The 27,560-nt window shown below is 37.2% G+C and overlaps 1 protein-coding gene across 4 annotated transcripts in view; it reads left to right on the top strand.

Annotated features, from left to right (window-relative positions):
* PSD3 (pleckstrin and Sec7 domain containing 3) overlaps positions 1-27,560 on the top strand; it is a 550,392-nt gene that overhangs the window by 239,808 nt on the left and 283,024 nt on the right. For all 4 annotated transcript variants that reach the window (XM_036838889.1, XM_036838891.1, XM_036838890.1 and 1 more), the window contains 4 exons: positions 19,179-19,373; positions 19,479-19,559; positions 21,524-21,636; positions 24,196-24,254. In XM_036838889.1, the coding sequence (XP_036694784.1) occupies positions 19,179-19,373; positions 19,479-19,559; positions 21,524-21,636; positions 24,196-24,254 (448 nt within the window). The remainder of the gene's footprint in view (positions 1-19,178; positions 19,374-19,478; positions 19,560-21,523; positions 21,637-24,195; positions 24,255-27,560) is intronic.

The raw sequence follows: 27,560 nt of genomic DNA, 5'->3' as shown, positions 1-27,560 counted from the left end.
TTTTGGGTTTTTTTTGTGTTGGGAGACTGACCTAAGAAAACATTGGTATGATTTATGTCAGAGAATGTTTTGCCTGTGTTCTCTTCTAGGACAAGAAGACATGTTGTCATGTCTTTTATTTAAGTCTTTAAGCCATTTTGAGTTTGTTTTTGTGTATGGTGTGAAGGAGTGCTCTAACTTCATTAATTTACATGCAGCCCTCCAGATTAACATTCAGTTTTGTTAGAGAAAAATCAAGAGTTTTCATTCGATTTTGTTAGGTATTGATTATAAATACTGGTCTTAAATTCATGTAACCTCCCTTTACTTTGTAATTTTTCTCACAAGGAATATTTACCCATAATTTTAAAGTTTAGCATTTTGGAACTTTGTGTGATTATGTTTTCTTGAAATTGGAGAAGCAAAATTTTAATTCTAATTATCTTAAATGTTTTCTTGGTGCACTGGGATATAGCAAAGCTTTAAAAATATTAGATAAACTTAAAAAAATAATTGTAAAAGGCATTGGTTAGAGAGTATGTCTGTGACCTTTTGAATGGTGATGTTTGAGGAGTTGGGCATAAACTTCTAGAATTAGCTGTAAAATCCAGGACTTCAAAAAAACTCTAGTCTTGTCTAAAACAGAGGGAATAAAAACCAAAGAATTTTGTGCCATCATTATTTTACTATAAGCCACGAGGCGGACGTGCCAGCAGGACAGGGGCCTGGGGGCTGATGTGCAGTTCTGAGTGCACCAGAGAGGTGCAGCCAAGCTGGGCACGGATGGGGCAGTGGAAACAGGTATTTGTAAGGATTTGAAGAGAGGGCAGAAAGCACTAATAGAGATGGTAAAAACTGGATGATATCTAACCACAGAAAGTATACATAAAGCCTCTTGTTAATCACAAGATGGAACAGTTACAAGAGAGAACAGAGGAGAGTGGAACCCATATGGTTCTCTGGCTGGATAACGTTATTGAGAACCTTGACATGTGAGGGGCAGAGGTATGTGGCCAAACTAACTTCATGTTTACAAGTATACTTCTGAGCACTTGTAATGTTTAGTTTAGGGGTAGAATACTTAAGTTTAATGAGCTAATTTTTACTTGTTTATCCCTAATGATTGCTATTCTCAAGCAAATTAAATTAAAAAGAAGTAAGTTCTAAGTTGAGACCTCTAGCAGGGGTAGATTTAAAAAAAAAACAACACACACACACACACTCAACTTGAATTAGGATCTATCTTCTAACTCTTTGGCTACTGCTTGTGAGGCAGAAGAGGCCAGCTATCCCAGACTGGCTTGGGTGCATCTTGACGTGTGTTCTGGAGGAAACAGTGATTCACAGGAATGGAGTAGGTACACCAACTCTTGATATGACACTATGTAGCAAACTGCTCACAGTATTAACTTAGTAGTCATTATCTATGGAAGGATTATCTACTTTGTAGAGTATCTGTTGACAATTATGTTGGTCAGAGTTCAAACATTCCCTCGCTGGCCAGTCCTGGACCACCTTCTGTTGCCCAGCTTCTGACGCCCAGTGAATATATACTAATACTAATTCAACTCAGCACAAATGTGGACAGAAGAGAAATTTTTGCATAAAAATTATTCATTGCATTCTAAAATGTATGGAACATCCATTAATATAAATAACTGGAAGATGGTTTGAGATCTGATTAAAGGTAATTCAGTGCTTCATATTTTTTAAGTTGAAATTAAGCATTTTTTTCCCTTAAGGGTAGGAAGGGCCAGAATATGGTACTTTAAAACCATTATTTTTTAGCCATAACTTTTCCTCAATAATATAACCCTACTGATAGAAAACTGATTATTTTCAAGTATCAGATAATCACATATGCAAAAAAAAAAAACTGTAAGAAACCAGAAAAATACTAGATAATTAGGATTTAACCAGTAATAATAAGGCGTGTATTGAGTCTTCAGATGGCTGTTTGGGAATTTATTCTTTTTGAATGACTTTTTGAATGATAGATTAAAATGTGAATCTCTAAGGAATAATGTTATAAGCATTACACCAAAACAGACATTGTCATTAGTTTTCTTATATAGGAATTGTATGTGACTATTATTTATCTGTCTGTTCCTCTCTTTTTATTTGGTAGGAATTTCAGAGAGAAAAAGCAAAGAGGAGCTAGCCCAGGCAACTTTTTAACTTTAAAAACCTGTGATAAACCATAATGGAAAATAATATGAAACAGAATGTATATATATGTAACTGAATCACTTTGCTGTACAGTAGGAATTAACACAGCATTGTAAATCAACTATACTTCAATAAAATAAATTTTTAAAAATCTGATGTTTCTTTCTATAAATTTTCTTTGGAAGGTAGACTTGATCTCATTCTGTGTTATAGTGAGTATTCTGCCTAAGGGTATTAAACTTTCTTGATAATAGTTGTATTGAATTAGGCAATAAGAGCGTCCTTTCTGAACCCCAGCAGGGAGATTGCTGAGCTCTGGCAGTTCGAGCCTTTTACAAAATGTCCTTCTTCATGTGTTGTGAGGCCAAGTAGCACCTCCTTTCTTCCTCCTCATTCAGAGGAGGGAGGTTTTTGGTGAGTTTATGCTTGATTGATTGACTGATTGGTTTATTATTTACTTATGAATAATAAATTATACCTTCCTTTAAATAAAATATTTTAAAATTAGATAACTTGAATTTGGAGAGACAGGAAGGGATTTGATATCTTGGCCTGGATAAGCAAGTGTTTTTCTGTGTAGAGATATGGGTGTGTTGTCTAAATTCAGACTGTTTGGTTTCCGGAAGAGTGTGCAGTGTATTTTTTTCAATAGATATTTATTGGAGTATAATTGCTTCACAGTACTGTGTTAGTTTCTGTTGCACAACAAAGCAAATCAGCCATATGCATACACATGTCCCCATATCCCCTCCCTCTTGAGCCTCCCTCCCACCCTCCCTATCCCACCCCTCTAGGTCATCGCAAAGCACTGAGCCGATCTCCCTGTGCTATGTTGCTGCTGCCCACCAGCTAACTATTTTACATTCGGTGGCGTGTATATGTTGATGCTACTCTCACTTCGCCCCAGCTTCCCCTCCCACCCCATGTCCTCAGGTCCATTCTCTATGTCTGCCTCTTTATTCCTGCCCTACAGCTAGGTTCATCAGTACCATTTTCTTTTTTTTTAGATTCCATATATATGTGCTAGCATACGGTATTTGTTTGTCTCTTTCTGACTTACTTCACTCTGTATGACAGACCCTAGGTCCATCCACCTCACTACAAATAACTCAATTTCACTTCTTTTCATGACTGAGGAATATTCCATTGTATATATGTGCCACATCTTCTTTATCCATTTATCTGTCGATGGACACTTAGGTTGCTTCCATGTCCTGGCTATTGTAAATAGTGCTGCGGTGAACAGTGTGGTACATGACTCGTTTTGAATTATGGTTTTCTCAGGGTATATGCCCAGTAGTGGGATTGCTGGGTCGTATGGTAGTTTTATTTTTAGTTTTTTAAGGAACCTCCATACTGTTTTCCATAGTGGTTGTATCAACTTACATTCCCACCAACAGTGCAGGAGGGTTCCCTTTTCACCACACCCTTTCCAGCATTTATTGTTTCTAGATTTTTTGATAATGCCATTCTGACCAGTGTGAGGTGATACCTCATTGTAGTTTTGATTTGCATTTCTCTAATAATTAGTGAAGTTGAGCAACTTTTCATATACCTCTTGGCCATTTGTATGTCTTCTTTGGTAAAATGTCTGTTTAGGTCTTCTGCCCATTTTTTAATTGGGTTGGTTTTTTTTTGGTATTGAGCTCCATGAGCTCTTTGTATATTTTGGAGATTAATCCTTTGTCCATTGATTTGTTTGCAAATATTTTCTGCCATTCTGAGAGTTGTCTTTTCGTCTTGCTTATGGTTTCCTTTGCTGTGCAAAAGCTTTTAAGTTTAATTAGGTCCCATTTGTTTATTTTTGTTTTTATTTTTGTTATTCTAGGAGGTGGGTGAAAAAAGATCTTGCTGTGGTTTGTGTCAAAGAGTGTTTTTCCTGTGTTTTCCTCTAAGAGTTTTATAGTGTCTGGTCTTACATTTAGGTCTTTAATCCATTTGGAGTTTATTCTTGTGTATGGTGTTAGGGAGTGTTCTAATTTCATTCTTTTACATGTAACTGTGCATTTTCCCAGCACCGCTTATTGAAGAGGCTGTCTTTTCTCCACTGTGTGTTCTTGCCTCCTTTGTTGTAAATTAGGTGCCCATATGTGCGTGGGTTTATCTCTGGGCATTGTATCCTGTACCACTGATCTCTATTTCTCTTTTTGTGCCAGTACCATACAGTCTTGATTACTGTAGCTTTGTGGTATAGTTTGAAGTTGGGGAGCTTGATTCCTCCAGCTCCGTTTTTCTTTCTCAAGATTGCTTTGGCTATTCAGGGTCTTTTGTGTTTCCATACGAATTGTAAAACTTTTTGTTCTAATTCTGTGAAGAATGCCATTGGTAGTTTGAGAGAGATTGCACTGAATCTGTAGATTGCTTTGGGTAGTATAGTCATTTTCACAATGTTGATTCTTCCAATCCAAGAACATGGTATATTTCTCCATCTGTTTATGTCATCTTTGATTTCTTTCATCAGTGTTTTATAGTTTTCTGAGTACAAGTCTTTTGCCTCCTTAGGCAGGTTTATTTCTAGGTATTTTATTCTTTTTGTTGCAGTGGTAAATGCAAGTGTTTCCTTAATTTCTCTTTCTGATTTTTCGTTGCTGGTGTATAGGAATGCCAGGGACTTCTGTGCATTAATTTTGTATCCTGCAACCTTACCAAATTCATTGAGTAGTTATAGTAGTTTTCTGGTGGCATCTTTAGGATTTTCTATGTATAGCGTCATGTCATCGGCAAACAGTGACAGTTTTACTACTTCTTTTCCAATTTGTATTCCTTTTATTTCTTTTTCTTCTTTGATTGCTGTGGCTAGGACTTCCAAAACTATATTGAATAAGAGTGGTGAGAGTGGACATCCTTGGCCTGTTCCTGATCTTAGTGGAAATGCTTTCAGTTTTTCACCATTGAGTATGATGCTTCCTGTGGGTTTGTCATATATGGCCTTCATTATGTTGAGATAAGTTCCCTGTATGCCCATTTTCTGGAGAGTTTTTGTCATAAATGAGTGTTGAATTTTGTCAAAAGCTTTTTCTGCATCTATTGAGATGATCATATGATTTTTACTCCTTAATTTGTTAATGTGGTGTACCACATTGATTGATTTGCGTATATTGAAGAATCCTTGCATCCCTGGGATAAACCCCACTTGATCATGGTGTATGATCCCTTTAATGTGCTGTTGGATTCTGTTTGTAGTATTTTGTTGAGGATTTTTGCATCTGTGTTCATCAGTGATATTGGTCTATAATTTTCTTTTTTTGTGATATCTTTTTCTGGTTTTGGTATCAGGGTGATGGTGGCTTTGTAAAATGAATTTGGGAGTGTTTCTCCCTTTGCAGTTTTTTGGAAGGGTTTGAGAAGAATTGGTGTCAGCTCTTCTGTAAATGTTTGATAGAATTCGCCTGTGAAGCCCTCTGGTCCTGGACTTTTGTTTGTTGGAAGACTTTTAATTACAGTTAGAATTTCATTATTTGTGATAGGTCTGTTTATGTTTTCTAATTCTTCCAGGTTCAGTCTTGGAAAATTGTACCTTTCCAAGAATTTGTCCATTTCTTCTTGGTTGTCCAGTTTATTGGCATATAGTTGTTTGTAGTAGTCTCTTATAATCCTTTGTATTTCTGCAGTGTCAGTTGTGATTTCTCCTTTTTCATTTCTAATTTTATTGATTTGCATCCCCTCCCTTTTTTTCGTGATCCATCTCGCTAAGGGTTTATCAATTTTGTTTATCTTCTCAAAGAACCAGCTTTTAGTTTTATTGATCTTTGCTGTTGTTTTCTTCATTTCTTTTTTTCTTTTTTTTAATTTTATTTATTTATTTAGACTGCGTTGGGTTTCACCGCTGCGCACGGGCTTTCTCTAGTTGCGGCAAGCGGAGGCCACTCTTCGCTGCAGCGCACGGGCCTCTCACTGCGGCGGCCTCCCCCGTCGCGGAGCACGGGCCCTAGTCGCGCGGGCTTCAGTAGCTGTGGCACGTGGGCTTCAGCAGTTGTGGCACGTGGGCTCTGGAGCGCAGGCCCAGTAGCTGTGGCGCATGGGCCTAGCCGCTCCGCGGCATGTGCGATCCTCCCGGGCCAGGGCTCGAACCCGTGTCCCCTGCATCGGCAGGCGGACCCCCAACCACTGCACCACCAGGGAAGTCCCTGTTTTCTTCATTTCTATTTCATTCATTTCTACTCTGATCTTTATGATTTTTTTCCTTCTACTGACTTTGGGTTTTCTTTGTTCTTCTTTCCCTTGTTGTTTTAAGTGTAGGGTTAGATTGTTTATTTGAGATTTTTCTTGTTTCTTGAGGTGAGATTGAATTGCTATGAACTGCCCTCTTAGAACTGCTTTTGCTGTGTCCCATGGGTTTTGGGTTGTCATATTTTCATTGTCATTTGTTTCTTTGTATTTTAAAATTTCTTCTTTGATTTCTTCAGTGATCTCTTGGTTATTTAGTAGTGCACTGTTTAGCCTCCATGTATTTGTGTTTTTTACAGTTTTTTTTCCTGTAATTGATTTCCAATCTCATAGCGTTGTGGTCAGAAAAGGTGCTTGATATGATTTCAATTTTCTTAAATTTAGTGAGGCTTGATTTGTGACCCAAGATGTGATCCATTCTGGAGAATGTTCCACGTGCACTCGAGAAGAAAGTATATTCTGCCACTTTTGGGTGGAATGTTCTATAAATATCAATTAAATCTATCTGGTCTATTGTGTCATTTAAAGCTTGTGTTTCCTTATTTATTTTCTGTTTGGATGATTTGTCCATTGGTGTAAGTGAGGTGATAAAGTCCCCTACTGTTATTGTGTTACTGTTGATTTCTCCTTTCATGGTTGTTAGCATTTGCCTTATGTATTGAGGTGCTCCTGTGTTGGGTGCATAAACATTTATAATTGTTATATCTTCTTCTTGGACTGATCATTTGATCATTACGTAGTGTCCCTCCCTATGTCTTGTAACAGTCTTTATTTTAAAATCTATTTTATCTGATACAAGTATTGCTACTCCAGCTTTCTTTTGATTTCCATTTGCATAGAATATCTTTTTCCATCCCTTCACTTTCAGTCTGTATGTGTCACTTTTAGGTCTGAAGTGGGTCTCTTGTAGACAGCATATATATGGGTCTTGTTTTTGTATCCATTCAACCAGTCTGTGTCTTTCGGTTGGAGCATTTAATCCATTTATGTTCAAGGTTGTTATTGATATGTATGTTCCTATTACCATTTTCTTAACTGTTTTGGGTTTGTTTTTGCAGGTCTTTTTCTTCTCTTGTGTTTCCTGCTTAGAGAAGTTTCTTTAGCATTTGTTGTAAAGCTGGTTTGGTGGTGCTGATTTCTCTTAGCTTTTGCTTGTCTGAAAAGCTTTTGACTTCTCTATGTAATCTGAATGAGATCTTTGCTGGGCAGAGTAATCTTGGTTGTGGGTTTTTCTCTTTCATCACTTTAAGTATATCCTGCTGCTGCCTTCTGGCCTGCAGTGTTTCCACTGAAAAATCAGCTGATAACCTTATAGGGATTTCTTTGTGTGTTATTTTGTGTTTTTCCTTTGCTGCTTTTAACATTTTTTCTTTGAATTTAATTTTTGTTAGTTTGATTAATATGTGTCTTGGTGTGTTTTTCCTAGAGTTTATCCTGTATGGGACTGTCTGTGCTTCCTGGACTTGGGTGACTATTTCCTTTCCCATGTTAGGGAAGTTTTCGACTATAATCTCTTCAAATATTTTCTCAGACCCTTTCTTTTACTCTTCTTCTTCTGGGACCCATATAATTTGAATGTTGGTGTGTTTAGTGTTGTCCCAGAGGTCTCTGAGGTTGTCTTCAATTCTTTTTTCTTTATGCTGCTCCTTGGCAGTTATTTCCACCATTTTGTCTTGCAGCTCACTTATTTCTTCTTTTGCCTCATTTATTCTGTTATTGATTCCTTCTAATGTATTTTTCATTTCAGTTATTGTGTTGTTCATCTCTGTTTGTTTGTTGTTTAGTTCTTGTGAATGTTAAACATTTCTTGTATTTTCTCAGTCCATGCCTCCATTCTATTTCTGAGATTGTGGATCATTTTTACTATCATTACTCTGAATTCTTTTTCAGGTAGATTGCCTATTTCCTCTTCATTTATTTGGTCTTGTAGGTTTTTACCTTGCTCCTTCATCTGTTACACATTTTTCTGCTGTCTCTTTTTTTTTTTTTTTTTTAAATGAATGGTATTGCGTTCCTGTCTTACTGGTTGCTTGGCCTGAGGCTTCCAATGCTGGAGTTTGTAGGCTATTGGTTAGAACTGGGTCTTGGTGCTAAGATCAGGATCTCCTGGAGACCTCACTCCGATGAATATTCCCTGGGGTCTGAGGTTCTCTGTTAGTCCAGTGGTTCAGACTTGGAGCTCCCACTGCAGGAGCTTCGGCCCAGGCCCAGCTCACGAACCAAGATCCTGCAAGCCGCTTGGGGAGGCAAAAAAGAGAATAATAACAAAATAGAAAATAAAATTAGACTAGGAAACTAACAGACATATTGAAAAGAATATAAAATTAAAAATATAGATGAATCAACAACTGGAAGGTACATCAGTACCACAATAGTAAAAAAGAGGGGGAGGGAAAAGAAAAAAAATGGGAAAAGGCCTTGGCTGTGGAGGGCGGTGCCTAAGCAAGGGTGAGGTTTGGGTGGTGGGCAGGGCCTATGCTCAGGACCCACAGGGCTGGAAAAGGCCCTGGGGGCTGTGGGGGGTGTGGCTTAGGCTCAAGGAACTGAAGGGGCCCAGGTGTGCCCCCCACCCCTGGTCTCACAGGGCAGGGGACCTCACCTGGGAGCCCAGCAGGCCTCCTGGGCTCGAGTGGGCGGGGCAAATGCCCTCCTCTCCTGCTCCTCCCATCCTGGATGGTTCTTCCCCCCTGCCTCTCCTGATCTCCCTAGCCTCCCTCCTGTGCCCCCAGGGACCCATGCAGCCTGAAGGGGCTTTGGAGGACCGGGGATCAGCCTGGAAGCTCAGCAGGCTCCCTGGCCCCACTGGGCCAGAAGATCGCCCTCCACTCCTCTCCCACTCCTCCCGGAGGGTCCCTCCCCCCTGCCTCTCCTGATCTCCCCAGCCTCAAGGGTGCCGATCCTGTCTGGCCTCCACTTCTCCTCCCCACTCAGTCCCCCCTACCTCCTACCGGTTCACTTAGGGGTTCCTCCTGTCTCCTTGGTCATCAGAGTCCCCCCCAGTGGCTGGCAGGTGCCCTAGTTGTGGGGAGACTCCAGTGCCATGTCTTCCCACACTGCCATCTTGGCTCCGCCTCCCTGTGCAGTGTATTTTAATCACATTATTAAAGGAGAGGATCAGCTTCAGACCATCTACTTAATAATTTACAAGGGAATGGAATGCAATTGCCCCTTTATTTTCTTTTTTCAGGGTGGAGAATGATATGGTGTTACTAGAAATTTTTAATGTCATATCAAGGCAGTGAAGCAACATAGCCAAAAGCTGTTTCTCATGAAAGTTGTAAACTCAGAATTCCAATGGCATTTTAAGAGTATCCCATGAAAACAAGTTAGTCTATCTGCAAATGATCCACTCTTCCTTTCCTGCCCACTGGAATTGGGATTCATTGATCCCACTGTGCACAAAGAAGCTTCTGTGCAAAGAGTGAACATGTAAATGTTTTTGCATCATTTTTTTTCTCAGTTTTCATGCTCAACATTTAGAAATAGTTGCTTTGCAAATGATTCATTTCAAATTTTTATAATGTGGTTGTATTAAAGTTGATAGTATTGCAGGTATTACATGCTTATTTGAGAGCTGGCCCAGAAAAGCTGCAGCCTAGTATAGAAAAACAAAACAGATAACCCCAAAAAGCAAAAAAATGAAAACCTCCGTCTTCTGGATCATGCCCCAGAGGAGTCTGAACCTGTAGAAGGGTGACGAGTCCAATTGTTTCCTGTAAATTAGTGCTACTAAGGCACGTTCAGCCTGTCTCATTCCGTTGGTGAGCTTGGTCAGTCTCTGTACACTGCCTCGCACACGGGTGCCCTCTTCTGGAACACCGAAGGCAGGACTGAGGAAAATGAGTGAGGTGAAAGGTTCCCTGAGGAGGCAGACCTTCTAGGTGACGCTTACTAAAATTCATCATTGGTAAAGACTGAATTTTGGCCTGTGTGCTGAGTTTTGATTATTAAGTTTTGTTTATGGTTCTCTTATAAGGGCCCTGAAATCATTTGTAGGTAAGATGCAGTCTCATCTAGAGAAATGTATTCTATATAAACGTCAAAAATGGGTTCATTTGAGGCAATTTTCTTTAGAAAAATCAAGTATTCATTGATACTGAGAGCTAACATTTGTATATGATTACAAATAGCAGTTTACATTTAATAAAATACTGATCTCGCCTGATCATCCAAATAACCAAGTAGTAATCTTAGTGATGTAAGGAGTGGTTGTAGTGATGAAAATGGGTCTGGTGATGGCAGCTGACATTTATTGTTTACTGTGTGCCAGACTCTGCCCTAAGCATTTACAGAAATCTTCTCATTTAATCTTCATAGCACCTCGTTCTTTCCATTCTGTAGATGAACAAACTGAGGCTTACGGAGAATAATGAACTTACCCACAACTGGTGGCTGATGGAACCCATGTTTGAACTTGGCAGTCTCACTGGAGCTCTTCAACAGATACTCGCTTTTAGCATCTTCTAAATTTATAGTTGTTCCTTACTGGCAAACTGAGTGCTTGCATGGAGAATCTCATTAATAAATTAAGGGGACCTCCTAATTCTTTCACTGTAATGGAGTTGTATTCAGATGAATACTCTGCTAGATATTTTTAGGATGGCACATTTCGGAGTTCCTTGGTCATATAGACTCTCACCCTGTGATGGCACCCATCAGTGTGTGGGCAACTGCTGTGCCTGTACTGAGTTCCCACAGGTAGCTCTGCCTGGATATACTGTGGGCACTTTATACTTATCATGTCTTCAAGTCTTTGAATCAAACTCAGGGTCTTTTCTCCTCTGTCTCCTGTTTTTCTCCATATGCTTGCACACTGTCTGCTCTCTCCTTCTCTAGCTCCCTTCCTCTCTTCTTATCCCTCTCACCCCCTCCCTCTCCCTCCCCTCCCACCCCCTCTCTCCCTCCCCCTCCCCCTGGTAAACATTCCTTCTTCTTCCTGAGGTAAGAAGAGTGCTGAGGCCTATCTCAGGCCAACACTCTGCCTGAGACAATTTCTAGAAAGTACTACTCCCAGGCTTAACCAGTATTAGATGCTATTAGGTAAATGGTACCACTGGAGGTGCTGTAGCTGTTCTGAATAACCTCATTTACGTTTCCCTCAAGATTAGGTGTAGAAAACTGCTAGAGCTCATCAATGAATTCAGTAAAGTTGCAGGATACAAAATTAATACGCAGAAATCTGTTGCATTTCTATACACTAACAATGAAAGATCAGAAAGAGAAATTAAGGAAACAATCCCATTTACCTTCACATCAAAGAGAATAAAATACCTAGGAATAAACTACCTAAGGAGGCAAAACACCTGTACTCTGAAAACTATAAGACACTGATGAAAGAAATCAGAGATGATACAAACAGATGGAAAGATATACTGTGTTCTTGGATTGGAAGAATCAATATTGTCAAAATGACTATACTACCCAAGGCAATCTACAGATTCAGTGCAATCCCTACAAATTACCAATGGCATTTTTCACAGAACTAGAGCAAAAAATTTAAAAATTTGTATGGAAACACAAAAGATCTCAAATAACCAAAGCAATCTTGAGAAAGAAAAACAGAGCTGGAAGAATCAGGGTCTCTGACTTCAGACTATACTACAAAGCTACAGTAATCAAGACAGTATGGTACTGGCACAAAAACAAACATATATCAATGGAACAGATTAGAGAGCTCAGAAATAAACCCACACATCTGTGGTCAATTAATCAATGACAAAGGAGGCAAGAATATACAATGGAGAAAAGACAGTCTCTTCAATAAGTGGTGCTGGGAAAACTGGACAGCTACATGTAAAAGAAGGAAATTAGAACACTTCCTAACACCATACACAACAATAAACTCAAAATGGATTAAAGATCTAAATGTAAGACTTGATTCTATAAAGCTCCTAGTGGAAAAAGTACGCAGAACACTCTTTGACGTAAATCGCAGCAATATCTTTTTGGATCCATCTCCTAGAGTAACGGAAATAAAAACAAAAGTAAACAAATGGGATCTAATTAAACTTAGAAGCTTTTGCACAGCAAAGGAAACCATAAACAAAACAAACAAACAACCTACGGAATGGGAGAAAATATTTGCAAACAATGTGACCAACAAGGGCTTAATCTCCAGCGTATACAAGCAGCTCATGCAGCTCAATATCAAAAAACAAACAACCCAGTCCAAAAATGGGCAGAAGATCTAAATAGACGTTTCTCCCAAGAAGACATACAGATGGCCCAGAGGCACATAAAAAGGTGCTCAGCATTGCTAATTATCAGAGAAATGCAAATCAAAACTGCAATGAGGTATCACTCCACACTGATCAGAATGGCCATCATCAAAAAGTCTACAAATAATAAATGCTGGAGAGGGTTGGAGAAAAAGGAACCCTCTTACATTGTTGGTGGGAATGTAAATTGGTACAGCCAGTATGGAGAACAGTATGGCGGTTCCTTAAAAAACTAAAAATAGAACTACCATATAATCCTGCAGTCCCATTCAGGGACATATATCCAGAGAAAACCATAATTCAAAAAGCCACATGCACCCCAGTGTTCATTACAGCACTGTTTACAATAGCCAGGTCATGGAAGCAACCTAAATGCCCATCAACAGAGCAGTGGATAAAGAAGATGTGGTGTATACAAACAATGGAATATTACTCAGCCATAAAAAAGAATGAAATAATGCCATTTGCACCAACATGGATGGACCTAGAGATTATCATACTAAGTAAAGTAAGCCAGACAAAGACAAGTATCGTATGATATCGCTTATATGTGGAATCTAAAAAAAAAAAGTGGTACAAATGAACTTAATATACAAAACAGAAATAGACTCACAGCCATAGAAAACAAACTTATGGTTACCAAAGGGGAAGAGGTGGAGAGGGATAAATTAGGAGTTTGGGGTTAACGTATACACACTACTATATATAAAAAAGATAACCAACAAGGACCTACTGTATAGCACAAGGAACTATACTCAATATTTTGTAATAACCTATAAGGGAAAAGAATCTGAAAAAGGATAGATATATATGTATGTATTACTGAATCACTTTGCCATACACCTGAAACTAATACAACTATGCTTCAATAAAAAACAAAATAAAATAATTTAAAAAAAGTTTTGTTAAAAGGAATATGTTTTTAAAAGATTAGATTAGGTGCTATCTCTGCTCTGCCTGAGAAATAAAGGCCATAGATAATGGTGGCCAAGAAAATTTCCTTTCCTTTCTTGGAGGTGATTTATGCTTCTGGGTTTTAAGTGTATCTCACTTACAGTGTTGTACTTAGAACTCTTCTTGACCGACTTCATTCTGGCTTCCCTGAGTCTGCTGGTTTCAGGCCTCTGTGACTGCATCCTCAGCTTGCAGAATGGCAGCTGGGTCATAGTGCTCCCTTCTGGTCCTTTTATTCCACTTGTGACTGGAGTTGTTTCCTCGCACTCTTTGAGATTCTTCTGACTTGCCTCTGACTAGCTTATGTATGAAATTGAACTAGGTGACTGTTGTTGTTTTCTAAATGCAGGGGGCACACCTTAGCCTAGTTTATTTTTTTATCCCAGTTTTATTACCACAATTAAATAAAAATTTAAAGACATTTACAAAATTTAAACTCAAAGAAAATATGAACTAAGACGGTGTATCTGGTACTCTCTGCTGATGTCAGTCTCCTTAGAACTTTTCAGGATCGGTTATACTGAACTAGAAAGTTAGTGCCCCATGTCATTGCTGGCAGAATGCAGAAGACCTCGAAGGATGTGGACACAGCTGCTTGCTCAGTTCTGCGTTCTTTTAACAGATGGCTGTTGATTAACCTCAGCCTACTCTTCTGATGTGGATACAAAGTGAAATTTAAGATAGTGGTAGGTGAGAGAGGGGGGACTTTAAAAAAGCAGATCTGTAATATCCAGGTGCTCTGAGAATGCAGCCGAGGGGTTGGAGTATGAGTCTTAGAAAAGCTGTTATTTCACTTGGGTTCTTGTAGGATCACTGAGTTTGCAGAATTTTGGGAACCCCAGGATTTTAGGGTGGGGGTGACAGGAGTGGCAAAGGGAAGGACGTGGGAAGGGAGTGTAAGAGCACAGCTCACATCTCTGTGCGGCCCAAGCATGAAGACGATGGAGGTGACCAATCTAAACGGGCAGTTGGGGTTGGCTTGTGAAGGGCCTTAATGACATGCCGCAGAGCATGGGCTTTTACCTTGTGTAGGATATTTGTGAAGGAGACGTTTTATCACATCCATGGTGGCAGTATGCAGGCTGGGAAGGAAGGGTGAAAATACAGAGAAAAGAGGGTTTTCCTTTTGTATTTGAAGGACAGTAGGGAAGAATCAGCAGATCATAGTCAATTGAGAGAAGGTCTTGATAAGACAATAGAAAAATAGTAGGACTAAAAATTAAATCACAGAAGCAAGTCGAAACAAACCCAGAAGGAGTCTGATTTAGAACAAGCATTCAGGAGATAGGGTTACCAGATAAAGTCAGGATACCATAAATTAAATTTAAATTAAATTTGAATTTCAGATAAATAATGAATAATTTTTTTAGTGTCAGTATGCCCCATGCAATTTTTGAGACATACTTTCAGTAAAAATTGTTTTTTGTTTATCTGAAATTCTGATTTAACTGGGTGTCCTATTAATTTTATTTGGAAAACGCAGTAATCAGTGTGATAAAAAGGTTATGAAAAGGCTTGGTGGTCAGACTCAGTGATCTGATCCTTCTTTTGATGATATTGATGATAGAGTGTAACCACATATGTTTGGAGGTGTGAGGTATAGGCCTTAGTGAAGCATTTATATATATCACAGGGAGAACCTTTGGGAAGTCTTTTCTATATTTAAGTGACTGGTAAGGATTTCGCCTTAGGAGATTTAAGTTACTTGATCAAGAAGAAAAGCGGAACTGTAGAAAAGAATGGAAAATTCAAACTATTGAAAACATCTAACACTCAGCAGGCTAGATGGACAATGTCTTGTGTATTCCAGGAAACAAAACGGGATTGTCCCTCCCGCTGAGAGGGGTCATCCAGTTTGCTTTATCAAGTGTGAACAAGGCAGGGCTGCCATTGTTGTGTATGCTTTTGGTATACAGTGGCCCCTGTGTTCTGGCTTCTGTTTTTATTAGGAGTGTAAAAACATTACAGAAACCCCAACAGTAAACACTTGCAAGAGTGCGAGGTCATAGTCATATGACCTCACAGGGAGCCAGGTCCTTGGAAGCCCTAGTGGACCAGCAGACAGTGGAGATGGGGGATGAAGAGTCCTGGGAAGGGGCTTGTGAGAGGAAGCATGGCCCTGGCGCACCCTTGGCTCCAAGATATGCGTTCTTGGTGTCTGTCATACTGCTGGTGAGTTGGTATTGCCATCATATTGCCAGGCTTTCTGACTTAAAAGGGGCAATCTCTGTTCTTGTTCATGTTCTCTCATAAATTGTGATTGGGGCAGAATGAAGCCATCTAGGAGTGGAAGTATTTATCTTCATTTTATTCCTTATTTTCCTTTTTACTGAAGGTTTTCTCAAGAAGATCTGGAGAAGTCTGATTCATACACATTTTTAAATTACCTCCTTCTGGTGAATGTGAGGAAAATGAGGTGAAGTAGACTGGGCAGGATAGGAGAAAGAGGCAGCAAACATGAGGAATGAGAAACATAGGAATAGGAATCAATACCGCATTTAAAAAATACAATGTCGTTAGGATAAGTCTGTTGTATTTGAACAACATCTTTGCAGTACTATGTATGTGGTATAATTACTTTTTTTTATGGAGTGATTAAATACATGCCGTGAATTTGCGCTGAGAAGTGAACAATACTAAGTAGCAGTTTAATTGAGAAGAAAATCCTTTCTTTGACATTGTTTGTTCCACACAATAGCTAATGTGCAGAGTAAGAGGATGCACGGGAGCACAACTCCAGGGATTTTCTTTTCATAATTGTAAAAACTACTTGATTGTAACTCAGCTAGTTCTTAGAGTAAATATTTTACATTTTCACCACTTATTTAGGAAAACACAAAGTGTGAGCTGACCTTTAAAAGAGATGTCCTCTATGAATTTACTTACAGATTTGCTGTATATAAAAATTAAATATTCAGTTTTCTGATAACGTAAATTTCACAAAACTGGCTGGTAATGTGAACTTTATAAAGGAAAGTTTAGGATGAAAAAATATTTAAATGTATTTACACGAAGAATTCATCATAATGAAGCAATTTATTTTAATTGGTGGGTATTTCTGTTGGAAAATTGTTTAAGGTGGCTGATTGCTTAGGGAGGGTTACCAAACATCTTGGTTTGCCTGGGTCAGTTCCGGTTTGTGTCTGTTGTCTTGGTGTTGACTGTGGTTTAGCATTTGACTTTGACTTTAAAAAAATGAAGTATTATCATTAATAGTTGCAGTAAAATAAGTCAGCATGGGTTTGTAACCTTCCACTTTGTACTTCCAGCTTCTCCACAGTCTCATCTGGAATGTGTGAGCTGACGTGTGCATTGAACAGAAATTTCACATAGTTGAGTCTAAAAGACTATGTGGGATACTCTCTCTCCCTTTTCCCTCCCCTTAAAGCTCCTTTCAGAGATAGCTTGTGCAGTGCTTGCTGATAAGTGAGCTTGGAGAGGGGCTGCTAGAGTCTGCCAGTGGTTGGGGGCGCCGGGGACTCTGCAGCCCCCAGGCGCTCCTTGGTGCACCAGCTGGTTTTGCAGTAGCCCAGCTGCACTGAGTGACAGTGAAGCTGCCAGGCTACCACTTAGTTGCTGGGTCAGTGGGAAATGGGAAATGGTAAGTTAGGTAGAACAAGTGACAAAATAGAGATTAAGTAGTTCTGTTTAAAAATGTCTTCACTTTGCTGTAATGATTTTTATAAGTTTACAACTAATTTTTTTTATTGGTAATGCTTTTTTATTTTTATACCTTGTAACAATTATAACTACATATTTAATGATTTTATCATCCCTGTTTCCTTTTCAGAGTGTCCTGGTTTAGACAATAAATTGTTCTCTACTTATAATTTGGGCCAAGTTAAAGAGCTATGGGATAGGGCAAGGGCCTGCAGACTAGGATTCAGTGTAGCCTGGAATGGCTTTTACATTTTTAAAGGTTGTGAAAAAACAACAAAAACAAAGAAGCATGTGTGACAGGGTCCTTATGTGGCCTGCAAGTCTGAAATATTTACTCTCTGGTTCATTGCAGAAAAATTCTATGTCTGCTTTAGAGTCTACAGTAAGTGTGTTGGAAGACTACTTAAGCACAAGTAGTTTACCATGAACATAGCTTTGTTCTGTTAGAAGTCCAAAGGAAGGTCTGGAAATCACAGTGTTCTTGGTTTTAGTGTTACAGATGTATGCTGCAGCACCCGGCTAGAGCAGAGGTTCTCACAGTGTGGTTGTGCGGCTTCCTGAGACCCTTTCAATGGGTTTGTGAGGCCAAAATTATTTTTATAATAACAGTGCAGCATTGTTTTCCTTTTTCACTGTGTTGATACGCACTGATGGTACAAAAACAATGGTGGGGGCCTTAGCACAAATCAAAGTAGTAGCACCAAACTGTTCTAGTTGTTACATTCTTCACTGCCATGCATTCAAAATAAAAATAAAGGGCAGTTTCACCTAAAGATGTCCTTGATAAAGCAGTACCAATTAATTGCTTTTCAACACTTGGGTACCTGCCTTTTTAATTTCACATGCAGTGAAATGGAAAATATGCATGAAGCGCTGTCTAGGAACAGCACTCATGTAGTTTGAGTTGTAAGCTATAAACTAGTTGCTTTTTTCATGGAAATGTCATTTTCCTTCAAAGTCTGACTGATAAACTGTGGTTTTGGCAAACATTTTCTTGAAAACAGAGTTACTTAATTACTTTAATGAAAACAACCATCAGTTTTTGTTGCCAATGGTAAAATTTAAGTTTCAATCAAAAATTAGAATTTTGGAAAACTTGTATCTACCACCAAAAGTTTGGCAGCTTCCCAGTACTTAAAGACTTTTCTGAGGATATTAGTGGTGACATTAATAAATGTTATTTTTTAAAATAATAAGATGTGTCAACAGATATTTTGCAAGTGACCAATTCATGTGGCAGAATCATGCCTGGGTAAGATGTATTCAAAGTGTGAGTTGTTTTTAATATGAGTACAAAAAGTTCATTGATACAAGTTTAGATTCTATATTGCAGCTAACTTTTAAGAGACTACCACTTGTTTTATTTTGGCATCATCATATGGAAAAAGAATATCCACAATTAAGGATATTAAAATACTCCCTATTTTTCTAACTAAATATTTCTGTGAGGCCAGATTTTCTTAATATTTTCAAACAAAATGATGTATTATTACTGAGTGAATGTAGAAATGGCTCTGAGAATCAAGCTGTCTTCTAGTGTGCCAGGCATTAAAGAAATTTGTAAAAGATGTAAATCACTGTTGCTTGTCTCATTAAATATTATATTATTGTTTTGGAAAATATAGTTATTTTTAATAAAAATGTATTATTTATATTCATGAAATGGATTTATTATTTTTAAATGAATATTTAAATTTTTCTGTTTTAATTACTCATACAGTGAATATCACTAGATATAACCTACATACACAGAGATCTTTGGAGTCCTCTATACTTTCAAGAATATAAACGTCCTGAGACCAAATGGTTTGAGAACTGCTCATCTAGGGTTTAAGTAATCACTTCTCTAGTATGTTAAAATATAGCAACTGAAAATATTTTTATGAATAATTAAGCATAAGATGCTATCATTTAAAATAGTTTTTTCATTTGTTCTACAATATTGTGATAATTTCATTAGCTACTTTCCTTTTTGCCACACAAGAACAATCTTTTCTATTCTTTTGTTTTCTTCTTTATCAATTCTCACAGCAACGCTGGGGTGAAAACAACACTGCTAGAGGCTCATTCTGAAATGGGGAGTACTGAAATTCTGGAAAAGGAAACCTCAGGAAGTCTCAGTAATGGTACCAGCAGCAACGTAGAAGCAGCCAAAAGGTTGGCCAAACGTCTTTATCAACTAGACAGATTCAAAAGATCGGATGTGGCAAAGCACCTAGGCAAGAAGTACGTCCCATTCCAAGGATGGTGTCTGAGTGTATCCTTGTAGGGGTATGTGCGTGTTCTGATGGCTTCGATTTTAATAACCAAGTCTATTCTGTTTTCTTATAGCAATGAATTTAGCAAACTAGTTGCGGAAGAATATTTGAAGTTTTTTGATTTTACAGGAATGACACTGGATCAGTCTCTCAGGTATGATTAAACATCACTTCTGTTCTTCTTTGCTTCTAAATAATTAATTCTGAGAAGAGAAAATAATGTGCTGAAGCTAAAATCTGATTTTTATTTTTTTAAACCCACAGTTACTTTGTGATCTTAGCTCAGATTGTATTACAGATATTAAACATGGTGGAAAGTGGGAAAAATATATTGTTTTTATGAAATCACACATGAACTCATATCCTGCACCAAGTAGACGACCTAGTAAAGAATGGTGGCAAAGTAAGTCTTGGAGAAATGGAATCTGTGGGAATTTGGTTTTTGAATGCCTTAAAAAGGCACAGTTTACAGACCGTAGAATTAGAATTTTCCTAATCATTTTTTACAGTAGCCAAATAGCCCTTTAAGACAGTACTTTGGAATTAACTAATGAATGGGATAAAAATGAATATCAACATAATAATCAGCAGAAAGTATCTGTAAAACTGTTTCAGACAGTAGCGCTTTTTGCTGATCTGTTCAAGTGAAGGTGTTGGAAACACACTGACCCTCACGTCTCACACGATACCATAGTATAAATTTCTAAGCGCAGCTGAAGGTAAAACCCAGTAAGCATTTAATCTTATAAACTTTATAACGTGTCACAGCCTGGAGGAATTCTGAGATCATCTTGTGTAATGCTCTAGTGTTACAAATCAGGAAACTGAGGCCTGGGAGGTGAAGGGAGGATGTTCCGTTAGAATGCACAGCAGTGAGTTAGTCTCTGGCTCTTTGTGTGAATCAAGGGTACTCATGGGTTTGTCAATGAAAACAGGTAAGGGTGGGGGAGAGATCTGTATTTTTGCTTTGCTCTCTCATATGGTTTATAAAAAAAAGTTAAGAAAAATTAAAGTTAGATCAACATAATTTAGATTAACTACAGATAAGGAAGACAGCAACACTTTCCATCATTGAAATATGTTTTATTGTATGTTTCTTTCAAAAGTAAGATTTCTTAGGGCATTTTAAATGATTTTTTTCCTTCCCATCTCATGTTCAGGTAAATGCATCTACTTTGTCAAGTGAGGGTCCTGGATACATCTATAATAGACAGTACTCTCAGTGACTCTGATCTAGATTGATCTAGATTGGTATTCCTAATTTAAGAAATAAATTAAGGTTTTATTTTCCAATTTCTTCCTCATGTAGCAAGTTAATAATATATGGTGGTGATAATAGGCAAAATAAAATTAACAGAAATCTACTGTGCTAATGGAAAACTGATGAATTCATAAAAGTGCTAACAAAAGTTCAAGATGAAAAATAATTAATTACATGGGACTGAGTGAACTGATGAGGATAATTTTTGTGACTTTCTGTTTGAATAAAAAAAAATCTACTGTGCATAAGACGATATAATTGTAATTTTAATAGTGGGTCGGTGGTGATTACAGTCATGTAACAAAATGACAAAAACCTGTGATCTTTGTCAAGTTTTAAAACATAGTCTACAGGGGACTTCCCTGGTGGTCCAGTGGTTAAGACGCCACACTGCCAGGGGCTGTGGGTTCGATCACTGGTTGGGGAACTAAGATCCCACATGCTGCGTGGCATGGCCAAAAAATTTAAAAAAAAAAAAAAAAGTTTAAAACATAGCCTACATGGTTATGCATCCAGACTTGTGTTCTTTAGTTTTTATCCGACTGATCTTTTAAAATGGCTACTTGACACTTAACATATGTGGAAATCACCCACCTTCCCAAGGCTTTTTTTTGATGTATTGGCCACCATGTTATTGCTCTGTCATCTTTTATATTGACAGTTCCTATAATATAAACATCAATATAAATTTATGTTGAATGGCCATCTAGTAAGTGATTTTTAAAAACTAACTATAGGATATCTTACTTTGTATTGTTAATTTCTTATGTTTAAATGGATTAACTTTAACCATCAAACATAGAGAGTATGGTAACATTTTCTAAAACTTCACCTTTTCCCCCTTAATTCTTTTTTAGGTATTTCTTTAAAGCATTTTCTCTTGTGGGAGAAACCCAAGAACGAGAGAGAGTTTTAGTACACTTCTCCAATAGATATTTTTATTGTAACCCAGATACCATTGCTTCACAAGGTAATCTGATGGAAATGCTTGAATTTCTTTCTTAACAAGGGCTGTCTGTTTTCCTCAATGTGAAGGTTACATTTTATTATGGAAAATATGGAAAATTATACAGAAGAAAATGAAAATCATCTAGTTATCTCTAATTACCTAGAGATAACTGTTACTAACAGTTTGATTTACTTCCTTCTAGTCTATTTGTACAATATTTTATGTCAAATTGGAATCATTACAGAGTTTTGTTTCCTACTGTCTTTCCCTTTCATTGTGAGCATTTTCTCATGTTATCAAATATTCTTTAAAAGCCATGATGTTTAATGACTGCATGATATTCTTTACTCTTGTTTTAGTTACTTTTACTCCATTTTCCAGTTCCATAGTATGACAGTATACTTTCTTTAAATTGCTCATGGTTTGTCACTGAGATTTTATGTCAGTGTGCATTGTAATAAGTGAAATGCTAGTTTTCTTCTTTCTTCTTCCAATACACCTGATCTCTAAGCTTCTTGATGAAGTGCGTGTATAGTTTTATGGTTAGTTTTGGAAACATTTGCAAATCTCACTGGAGTTTGTGGTGTGTCTCTGGTGCTTTTTTTGGACATTCATTATTACAATACTGACCACTGACTCTGGTTTATGATTTTAATGATCTATATTTGTGTATACTATTTTAAAAAGCAACTTTAAACTATTTAATTTTTGATATATCCTATGAAGAGAGGTCATTTCTCCGTTTCAATTCTTATAATAAAGCAAAGTTTTCAGGGTTTGAAGTCAAGCATATTCACTTACAATTGGAGTATCTTTCATAAACTTACAAGTTCTGGAATAAATCACTGAGACTAGATGCACTAGAAATTACAATTATCTCTTAGCTTCCGTATTGCCAATTAACATTGTGTCAGTGTACTTTATACTGACTAAAGTGATTGCTCCTGCTGCCTCTGCCCTGCAGGCTATAGCTAAATTAACTGACTGTTAAAGTCACATTCCTATCCGTAAAATAGGAACTGTCTTTATTCCTTTGACTATATGTAGACCATTTATTCACTGTCTGTATCACTGTCGGCCTTGACTAGAGAATGAAAGGTATAGAAGTGGATTGTTTTTATTAGAACCTTCTTCAAATCTAAGAAGATGTTGACATTACTAAGTGAAACAAGGACTACGGATTTGTGTGCTCAATTGGCTGTTGATAAGGATATTTGAGAGTTAGCTGCTGAGTTTTATAAATACATTCAAGAATTTGTTTTATGTGTATTTAGAATACTGGAATACATACACTTTTAAGCATTTAGTAGCATCTACTTAGAGATAGTCCGCATAGAGAAATCACCTGCTGAACTCAGAGGCATATTTTGGAAGATAAGCTATCTTTAATTCATGAATTCAGTAGTTGGACAAGCTTTTTTGTACATTTAGTATAAATTAATAAGATTTTTCTGCATCTGCAACTGCTATTGTCTACTTTACTTGGATTGAGAATTGCAGGGAGAGAATAAGGAGAACTAATCCTAAGGTTTGGAAATGAGAAGCTTAACTCTTAGTGCTTTTTCTTTTCCTTTGTAAAGTAAGAAGAGAAAGTGATGTTTCCATATAATTGTGAAATGACCTTGCTGGTTTGGGTAACGTTTTTCCCCTAAATATTAATTTTTAAATCTTCAGTGATTATTTCAGTATTTCACTTTTGTCTGGGCCTCTTGTACATCCTGGACCAGTCAACCTAACTGTTGCCTTTAAAGAATGGCAAGAAAAAGGATAACTATTTCTGTCTATATATTTTTAGCCAGAGAACTAATACCCAAAGAGTAAACATTGGAAGATGCAAATCTTGGTTTTCTTTAACTTTTGCTTCTTTCCTAATTCACTTTCTTCCCAGAAAATAAAAAAAGTAAAAGTATTAAATAATTTATTTTCATTTCTATATCTTATAGAAAATTGAGAAACTTTAAATAAAAAAGATAAAAATTATAATTTTACTATCCAGAGATAATAATCTCTTTTAATGTTATGTTATATATCATTCTAGATGTATTATATTTAAATAGAATCATACTGCATATAATGTGTTTTTCATGTAATACTTTATTGTAAAATATCTTTCCATTTCAACATATATACTTGGACCACATTTTTAATGATTTCAACATAACAGAATTGTGTTTTAGGTGGGTCGTATTTACTCATTCCCCGTTGTAAGCAGTCTTTCTTTAGATATCCTTGTGTTTTGGGTAGCTCCTTATTTCATTAGTATAAAGCCCTAGAAGTAGGTTTGCTGTGTCAAAGGACACTTTTTCAAAGCTTTAGATATATACTATCAAATTGTCCTCCAGGGGTAGGAATAATTTACTTCATCACCAGTAGAGTACAAATCTGTGCATTGAGATCCTTTTAATAACTTTTTCTTTATCTATTTTGTGTTTCCCCAAATGAATATGATTAATTTTGCCTAGCCACAGTATTGCGTTTTCATAGGTTCTTAATTAAGTATAGGTATGCTATTTTAATGATACTGAGGAGTCCAACAGGAAATAGTGAATTAATGCTTTCTGTCCTTGTCTCTTTTGTTAGATGGAGTCCATTGCCTCACCTGTGCAATGATGCTTCTTAACACAGATCTCCATGGCCATGTAAGTGTAGGTGTGTGAAGCTGTCTTACAGAGCTCCAAAATATTTTGGGCTTATCTTTGCTTTTGTGTTCATACGTGTTTATCCTCTACCTCCCTTTACCTCGTTCTCTACATGGCAGGTAGGTAAACGTAAACGTTTGGAAAAAGAAATAGCTTATTCTACATGCTAGCACTGAACATAATTTTAAGTGAATTCCGTATGCCTACACGTCTGGAGTTGTTCTAGCTATAATGTGTGTTCTGTATCTTCTTTCTCCACTAGATGGCAGAGACAGAGCTTTTACTTATGTTTTTTGTTTTTGTTTTGTTTTTTGGTTAGCTACTAGGGTTGATTTAGAATAGTGGAAAGAGGATATGAGTTAGATCTGAAAGTGTCGACTATGTTTTCACTAAATATAGTAGTAAGTCTTAAAACTCAGACTTTTTTACACTCCTCAACTTACCTGGTCTTTTGCTAGTTGAAATATCAAGGTAATGTACCGTCTCATCTTCTATTTAAAGTATAGGATGAAATTATAGAATTTAGAATTATATGTAAACTTTCACCTTTCGTAGAAGTGGAATTTTAGCATTTACTTGAACTGTTCATATTAGAGAAAATGAAAATGTTTTAGTTAAATATAGATCAACATGTACATAGCACAAAAATTATTTCATAGTCCCAGGTCCACTTATTTTGAAGAGAAAATCATGTTTCTTATAATTAAAGAGTCTAGATCATCCCTTGATTTGCTATATGATTTATCTTACAATTAAGAAACCACATTACAAGAACTAAAAGTTAGATACTGGTCCTAATTTGTTCTACTATTCCAAAAGGTCACACCTTATTTTAAACATGGTGCTCCTCTTTAAGAGAGGCAAAATGGAGCTGTATGGAGTCACTAAGATGGACTGAGTGGGGGAAGAACGGTTCTACTGTCAAGAAAGTGAAGGAGAAGATACAGTGATAGAATCATAATTTCAACATCGTCTTCACAAATCTCACAATACTCAACTAGGAAATTCCTTCTGCAGTTTGCAGGAGGTGAATTTAGAACATGTTAGTGACTTGTAGGCATATGTAACATGTGTCCTGAGATCATATAGACTGAAAATGTAGATGTTCTCAGGGGACATTTGTGGATAATATGTCTTGTGGAAATGGAGGTACTGGGATTCCCACAGTGTGAGCCTTGAAATGAGTGTTAGAGTCTAATATTCATTCAACTTGATATGGGGATGACCAATCAGTGTACTGTCCTAACCTCTGTTTTCCTGTTAACAGTGAAGCACGTTTTCATTGCTTTCTTCTCTGTTCATCTTGTGATAACAGCTGCAACTCTGTCCCCTTCTTTTCCTCCCACTCAATTTCTTAGCCTAACTATCAGCTGAAGGAAACACTTTTGATTATGCTTGTTCACATATAAACATTAATCCAAGCCAGTGCGTCCCAGCACGAGGAACTTCTTCACGTTGGATATCTTGAGGTCCCGTCCACATATGATAGTTGTGCATTTAGTCTCTTTTGACTGAGAAAATGTGTAATAATGAAAAAAAGAATCCAGTAACAGTTCGATTCTTATTTAAAGGTTGAGGATGTCATAGAACTTCTATGGAAGTTGCTAGATTTGTGGGGATTTATTTCTATTAAAAGCTGGATTGCTTTTTAAAAAGCTAATATTGCTTTAATAATACTTTCACATAAGCATATGTCTTATTAATCACAATAATTTGAAGCATAACAGTAAATAAAGGTGTGAGGTTTGTTATTTATTCAGATAACTCCGCATGCTTGATGTCCAAACAAGCCATGGGCACCCCAGGGCCTCTTGTACACAGGTTCAGAACCACAGATCTTGGATTTGCTTTTGTCTTCCACATTTGAGGAATTGAAAGGAGATTAAATGATGCATCGCACTTCTTTTTGGCAACTAGGATATAAGAGACAGTTTATATAAATGAACAGTTTAATATTATCGTACATAATAACAAATGGCTATAGTGGCAGAATTACATATGAGGGAGAAAATTATGAATACAAGTAAATCTCTCTGTATCGCCTTCAAAATCATGTTTTTAGTGATTATTAGTTCTCAGGTTTGTTTTTTAAAATGTGTGCTACATACTTCGGATTGTCTGTTGTTTAAGTTTTGTGTATTAGACTTTTCTTGTATACAATGCATGCTGTTACAAGTCTGTTGAATATATAGTAGCTATCGTAAAAACTAACTGTGTGAAAATGTGTTTCTCTTCTTTTCCTCCTCTGGATTCATTTTAAAAATAAATTTTCCTTCTAGGTGGTAAGTTTTTAATTCATAATTCTGGATATAACTTCTCTTGCATTATGATTGCCTGAATTATGTTACAGTGTCTGACTTATTGAAAGTGAATCATTCATGAAGAGTATAAAGTGAATTATTTCTAACATCTTCCCCTTTTCACCTTCTCCTTATGCTGTACTGCCTAGGTCATCACCTCTCATTACTTAGTCCAAAGCCAGAGTAATCCTCTTGGGAAATGAACCAATAAACCACTTTCCTTTTCTTCCCTACCATTGTGTCATAATAGCAGTACAACAGCATGACCTTTCTAAGAAGTGCTGAGACAAGCTCATCCTCATGCTTTCAGTGGGGGAGGTATAACCTGGGAGGTTCACTTCTTACAGCTGTTCTTTGTGAATCTTCCTGTGCTTAGGAATGATGTGTTGAAAATGCACTGGAATGGACCTTTGTTCTTCCTGCTAATCTTAGTAATACAATGGTAGAAGGTATACTAATACAGTGAGTCTAATACAGTGTCATATGTTGGAATGTCTTTCTAGCTTCCTTTTTTCCAATTTATTCTGTCATTAAAGAAACACTTGTAGCATGTACACTCCATTCCAAGTTCCCTGCCATCTGGGTAAGGATCAGAGGCCATATCTCACTCTGGTAGTGCTGGTGAGGCTAACCTCCCTTAGTCAGGTTAACTGCAGCGGTGGTGGTAGGTAACTGAGGTGCTGTGGTGGAAAAGCACCGGGGGTCTCTTAATTACACACCCTTCACTAAGTGGGCTCAGATGTTATAGTCATTTCACTGGAGCTAAGAATGGTGATTCCCTTCTGAACCTACTTTAAAAAATATGAATGATTTATCATTATTTTAGCAATAGTATGGACTTGCTTTTACTTTTCTGCAAGTGCTTTACTCACTTAGATTAAATAAGTATTTTATAATTGTGGTCACATTTGCTAAGTAATCTCTCATTTTTAAAATGCCTCTTCATATCTGAAATCTATACGTAAATTAGACTTTTGCACATATAGATCAATATCTATCAAAACAA

The sequence above is a fragment of the Balaenoptera musculus genome, chromosome 21 (assembly GCF_009873245.2).
Source record: "Balaenoptera musculus isolate JJ_BM4_2016_0621 chromosome 21, mBalMus1.pri.v3, whole genome shotgun sequence".
Lineage (NCBI taxonomy): Eukaryota > Metazoa > Chordata > Mammalia > Artiodactyla > Balaenopteridae > Balaenoptera > Balaenoptera musculus.
Note: the sequence above shows the minus strand (reverse complement) of the source record. Positions and strands in the feature narration are given on the sequence as shown.